Source organism: Orycteropus afer, unplaced genomic scaffold, assembly GCF_000298275.1.
Source record: "Orycteropus afer afer isolate SDZICR_OR568_19922 unplaced genomic scaffold, OryAfe1.0 scaffold00107, whole genome shotgun sequence".
NCBI classification, from domain to species: domain Eukaryota; kingdom Metazoa; phylum Chordata; class Mammalia; order Tubulidentata; family Orycteropodidae; genus Orycteropus; species Orycteropus afer.
In genome coordinates, this window is record NW_006921694.1 from 1145634 (window position 1) to 1152050 (window position 6417).

A 6417-nucleotide genomic window follows, 5' to 3' on the forward strand; every position below is an offset into this window, starting at 1 on the left:
GCCGCCTGTACTGTCAGGGTCACTCCGTTCGCTGTCAGACCGCAGCTCCGTATGTCTCCTTTTTTTGGTATTTTCACACAAATTCTTCTGCTAATTGGGGTTTAGTCCAATTCTGTATCCTTCCCTTCAAGGCTCAGGGGTCCACAATTATCTTCTATGTCTGTGTTAATTGGTTTCCCTTTTCTTTGTTGAAGAGGGTTTGTGCAATCCTTCTGCCTAGTCCGCCATCTTGCCGGAACTCAAAATTCATTTTTGAGGTTGTTTTGTGTTCCCTTGTTTTTCTGTGTCACTATGGGTGTTTTTGTACTAAATTTCAGAGAGCTGTCCTCTTGAGATTGTGAGGCAAACACCATTTGCACTGGAACCGCTTGTGTGTGTGTGTGTGTGTGTGTGTGTACCAGCATTTCACCTGTGTCAATTATCTTTTTAATCATTTTACTGCTTAATCTACTTAAAAACAAAGCTAATTAGGATGTTAAAAATATTTACAGTTGTCAACAACAACCACCATTAGACTGATTGAGCATTTAGTCTGCATTCATTCAGTTCTCAAATGAGCTTACATGGCACTATTCATATCCTTGTCTTACAGTTAAGATATTTCTAGATCTTTGTCGACCAAAGAAATTACCTCTTCAAAGACCCACTGTTACCCAGTGGAGGAGCTAGGATTTGAATTCAGCAGCCACACTCCAGAGGCTACATTTTTAACCAGCAGACCATAGGCCTTTCTCTAATCCAGTCTCTAAGATGATGATTTCTGACAGCATGATCTTTTCTGTGTGTTTCAGGTTTTGCTGATCTTTGCAAAGGAAGATAGCCAGAGTGATGGGTTCTGGTGGGCCTGTGACAGAGCTGGCTACAGATGCAATATATCTCGGACTCCAGAGTCTGCCCTCGAATGCTTTTTAGATAAGCACCATGAAATTATTGTAATCGATCACAGACAAACTCGAAATTTTGATGCAGAAGCTGTATGCAGGTACCTGCCTAGATTTAATGTGCTTAGTAAATGTCCATTTAATAACTGAAAAGGAACTTCATTCATAGGTGTGTTTAGTCCTATCTCAAGTACTTCTAAAATAGCTGTTGACATTTCTAAGTAGTATATATAGATTTCAGGGATGAAAACTATAGCTCCTCTTACAGATTTCTTTTGCCTTTTCTACTTTTTCACATTTGAGTTGCACTGAATTTGGAGGTGTGAGCGCGGATCCACAAAAACTTCAGGGTGCCCCCCCCCCAGTGTTGCTCATATTTCAAGAACAACATTAAAATTCACACAGATCTTATCACATAGATATGGTTTGGATTTAAACCAGATATTTTAATCATTATTTTGCTGCAAAATGAGCATCAGCGATGTGTGAAATATAAATTTTTCCCTCCCTGACACAGATGATTAGATCCTACAGCAGGCTTTCCAGTAATGGAGCAAAGGCAGCCTCTTTGCAGCAGCAGGAAATCTTCCAGAGATCCAAGCCCCCTGCTTGTTTATAGAAATACTAGAGCTCCGGGGAGGAAAAAGCATGCCTGATCATAAATAAATGCAGTCCTGAGAGTTAGCTCTGGTGAACTGATCCATTTAGCAGAAGTGGAATGCTTTGAAGGGAGAAAAAGGTCACTGATTAAATGCTAGACCAGGACAGACTCCAACTACCTATGGAACTGGAATTTTCTTGAATATTCCATTAGTGAAATGTCTTGAATATTCATTAGTGAAACAGCATATGAGGAAATGGCTTCTTGGAACCATTGGTAACCTGACAAGACATTAGTGGATTAAGACAAGTTTTTCCTCATGGTTATTGCTTTTGCTATTCTTTGATGGTCTTCAAAGTTTCCCAAAGAAGAATTTTTCTTAAGGCATCTATTTTAAAATGTCTTACTGGTCTCACATAAGCTAATTATTTTGCACATAATATCTGCCTATTTAATAATGTGTATATTTGATCATAAAATATTTGGATGGCATTTTTAGTATTAATAAATCTTTTAAAATGCTTTTTTGGGGTAAAAGTGGGTCATTTATACAAAGTATATGTTTTTTCTTGTTCTTAATTTACTTTTCATATGAGATTTATGGTAGAAATAGTATAGTCCTTCAGGCACACATAGAATGATTTAAGATGTTTTAGCTATTAAAAAAATAATAATAAGGAATCTTCAAATTCAGACAAAGCCAGTTTAGAAGCTAAGTTTTACATTCTTCCTTAAGTATAAAGAGATGTAGCCCTGTTTCCTAACAAATGTACCCCTGTCTTCTTGTTGTTGTTGTTATGTGCCGTCGAGTCGGACCCGACTTATAGCGACCCCTCCTTGGGTTTCTGAGGCAGTATCACTATGGAAGTAGATTGCGCCATCTTCCTTCCGAGGAGTGGCTGGTGGATTTGAACCGCCAGTCTTCTGGTTAGCAGTCAAGTGCTTTAGACACTATGCTCCCTGTCTTAGCTGCACAGATAAACAGTGGGTATTTGTGTATTCAGAAGCCAGGTGTGCATACCTGGTAGAGTGTTTGCTGGCCATTATTATGTTGAAAGTAGCCAGATTCCCGAATGCTTCACTGCCAGCACAAATTCCCTAGGAAGATGTGCAGGGGACACATTCCTGGCAGAGGTACGTACTTTATGCCATATATGGCCCTGGATCCCTGAGTTTTGAACTAGACTGGCTCTTAACTTAACGGGCTGCCCTTTGCTTCCTTGGACCCCCATCCTCCCTCCCTCCCAGTTCTTCCTTAGTCCTCCCAATCAAGAAAAAGTGTAAGTCCCTCTTACCAGATCACTTCATTTGGAGGGATGAAAGAAAGAAGTAAGCAGCAGGAAACAACCTGAAAGAGGTAAGCCAATCCCAAGAGGCCAAAAAAAAAAATGTGTGCTCTGGCCCATATGTGTCTTTGCTTCTGTTCCAAGGCCCACCCCTTACAATGTAGCCCAGCAGCTTACCCTTGACACTTTATTGGTGGTATTGGCCCATTGAAGGTGAAGAGTATCTAGTGTTTTCCTGGAGACTAAAGCGTGCCCCTGAAACACTGTGCATTCTCTTCCTTAGGTGCTTACTTTATATATCTGCTAAGTATCCAGTAGGCTCCTAAGTATAAAATTAGTGTAGATTCACCCTAACAGGACCTATTCTGTAAGGTGGCTGGATGATGAGTCGTTTATGTACTGGAGGGATATTGACTTACCCACCCTGCCTCTTAGTGAGTTAAGGCATTCTCTCCAAAGAAGCTTGCTCAAATTTATTTATGAGGGGGAGCGTCACTCTCCAGGAATACAACAGCTGATCAATTTCTCTAGCCTTCTGCCCTCATAAGGAGCTCTGGTGGTATAGGGCCTAAGGCATTTGACTGTTACCCAGAAGGTTAGCTGTTCAAACCCACCAGCCACTCCATGGAAGGCAGACTGGGCAATCTATTTCTGTAAAGATTTACTGCCTTGGAAACCCAAAGGGGTGGCTATGAGTCAGAATCAACTCAGTGGCAGTGAGTTTGGTTTGGAGTTTTCTGCCCTCATAGAGTGAGGTCTCAAGGAATAGGACCTGGGGAAGGTACCTTTTTGAAACAGGTTAGGAAGATTTGGAATCAGCCATAGAGGATAAAGCAATGTGAGCTGGCTGACCCTGGGAGCCATGTACTGCAAACACTTTAAAATATAGAGGAGAGGACGTGCCAATAATAAGTAAGAAAAACAAACACATTTTGATTGACAGATTACTCAGGAGTAGTCTTGAGCCTTCCTTCAGTTCTTGGAGATGTTGGTTCCTTTCTGAAGGCTCTCATAATATGCAGAGCCCAGAACCACAGCAATAGGTCAAAGCAAGCATTCTTTTTGTTCTAAGACTCAAGTAGGTTGTCCTTTATTAAAAGTTCATCCAATTCACGGCATCCTGACCAGAATAATCCAGAATCCAAGCTGCAGTACAGAGAACACTCAGGGATTTCAAAGCTCAACAGCCTTATATGTTTTGATCCTGTTATATTCCTAAGGACTAAACTAACTACATACACGTTTGTTACAGTTCAACAAACACAATGAGTGGCAGGAACCATTTTACAGCTTTTCTTAGCCTCAGCTGATGACCCAGTTATTTCAAAGTATTTGAGTACAAACAACGGTACAACAGAAGATGTGGGCAACTTTTGCTGTACCTTCTTTAATAGGCTTTAACTCACATTTGTATATCCAGCTGCCCACAAGGGCTTTAATCTTTATTTTAAGGTCGGCTTTCTGAACTCTCTACTCTTTGAAAAGGAAAACAATCCAGCCCAATTAGCTCCCCAAGCATAAACCGATAACTAGAGGATTGTAGGCCTGCCAATTTTTTACAGAGTGGAATTTCAATCAGAAACATGGAATTTAAGTGGAATTTGCCAATTTTTGAAGTGGAAAATTGGCACTTCTGACCTGTTGGATAACTGCCCAGCAGTTAATATATTTTTTTAATATAATAAAACAGAGAATGTCCTAACCCACAAGAGCATCTTTCTTTGTTGTCTTCCATGTGTTTTCAGATTTTTTTCACTTAGAGAAAAACTTGATTTTGTGCCATTTTCAAAATGAAGATGTTCTACATTTGTTCAGTGAAACAAAGCCCAGATCACCTTGTTTGACACATAGCCTTCTCATTGCAGGTCGATCCGGGCCACAAATCCCTCTGAACACACGGTGATCCTTGCGGTGGTTTCACAAGCGTAAGCCCCCCCTCCCACCCCTAGGCGGAAGTAGCACTGCTCATCTGAAACATGGGTCTGATATTATCTAGTGTTTGTGCTGGCAAAGTGAGGCTATTTCTTCGGCCCTACTATGCCAACCCCAAATTTGGAGTTTTGTTTGTTTCCCAAGTTTATGGAAATAGTTAGCTTTTTCTCATTATCATGTTAAATTACTGTTAGCACAGCACAGGATAAAAGGTTGCCCATTATACACTAGACATAAATAGAAAATCTGGAGAGGAGGAGGACTGGAAAGAACATTGTTCTAGTTTATCTTTTCTTTGAAGAAATGGAAAAATGCTTGGTTTTGACTAAAGAAGAAGTGAAAGGTAGCATGAGAACAAAGAGGCACTAAATCCAGGAAAAGGATTGCACAGTTTATGTTGAGACTGTTTGGTGGCTAGAAGCAGGACAGAAGAATTATTCCAATGCTGGAAAGCAAAGAAGAGGGATTGTGAACTGTAGATTCAATTAGACGGTAAGATAAGGAACTGGCTTTGCTAGGTTTATTGTTTGACATGGCCAGCACTTCAAATATAAGAACCAGCAGGAAAAAGAAAATTGTTTGTACAAGCTACAACTGGAATCTTTGCAAGTATCAAAATTTGCTTACCACTTATCCATAGTGGTGGGAGACAGGATCGCTAGGGGAGTGAGTGGGGGAACCCTAGGTGTGAAATCAGTCTGCCTCAGTCCTCTTAGTTATATTTAATCTTAAGGGGATTCTGAGACCTTAACAAGGTCTTAAGAGTCCTGGACATGGAGACCAGAAGTGAACTAGGCCACACAGCCTTTGCCCCTACCCCAAGCTTGACTTATTCCACAGGCCACAGAATGAAACACTTCATTTTTTCCCATTCATATAGCAAACATATTTACCAAGTAAATATTGTTTTTTCCTATTTTCCCTATTCTTATAGCAATAATATTTACTAAGTCCCTGCCAAGTAAAGGTTACTGTGGCTTACTGTTTATTGATTTTCCCCTGTTTTTTTTTTTTTAAATAAAATATTTCATACTTATAAAGAGTAATAGGCATTGTTTTGTTCTGTTGTACATAGGGTCACTGTGAGTCGGAACTGACTCGATGGCACCTAACAACAACAAAAAGTAAAACTAAAATGAAGGTTGGCGTCTTGTGCCACTAAGTTGATGGAATAGTTATTAATGCCTTTGGAACCCCTTTGTGCCCCTCCTGATTTATATTCAGAGAAGGGTAGAGCCTTGAGTTCCTGAGGAAAAAAACAGAACAGTAAGGACAGTTTTTCCCTGAAGGGCAGAAATCAGCTATAGGTAATACCTCAAATAAGCACTGAAATTTCTCTTCCTAGATTCTCTCTGTTCCTCCATCCAAGCACTTTTATACATGTTTCTTGTCTTTTTCCAGGAGTGTACCCCATGTTACTTGCTAGCTGTCTCAGGGACACTATTTCTCTTATAACTGTAACAGCCAAGCTACATCATGTCTTTGTGATAGGAAACTTTCCTGTGAAATGAGGGGCAATAAGTCCTTTGTTTTCTCTCCTTTCCTTCTAACATGGCATTCCTGATGACACCCCTTCCCCATTAGTGTGAGGCCATGCAGCCTCTAATGTAGTTTGTCTTCCTCATGTTGAGAGCTGGACCCAGCTAGGTCTTAGGTGGTACGGTGCCTAAAGCATTTGACTGCTAGCTAGAAGGTTGGCAGTTCAAACCCACTAGCC

The 6417-nt window shown here is 40.5% G+C and overlaps 1 protein-coding gene across 1 annotated transcript in view; it reads left to right on the forward strand.

Annotated features, from left to right (window-relative positions):
* PDE8B (phosphodiesterase 8B) overlaps positions 1–6417 on the forward strand; it is a 464520-nt gene that overhangs the window by 318759 nt on the left and 139344 nt on the right. Inside the window, exons 3-5 of the mRNA XM_042781328.1 lie at positions 792–982; positions 4634–4693; positions 6102–6105. Of these exons, the coding sequence (XP_042637262.1) occupies positions 792–982; positions 4634–4693; positions 6102–6105 (255 nt within the window). The remainder of the gene's footprint in view (positions 1–791; positions 983–4633; positions 4694–6101; positions 6106–6417) is intronic.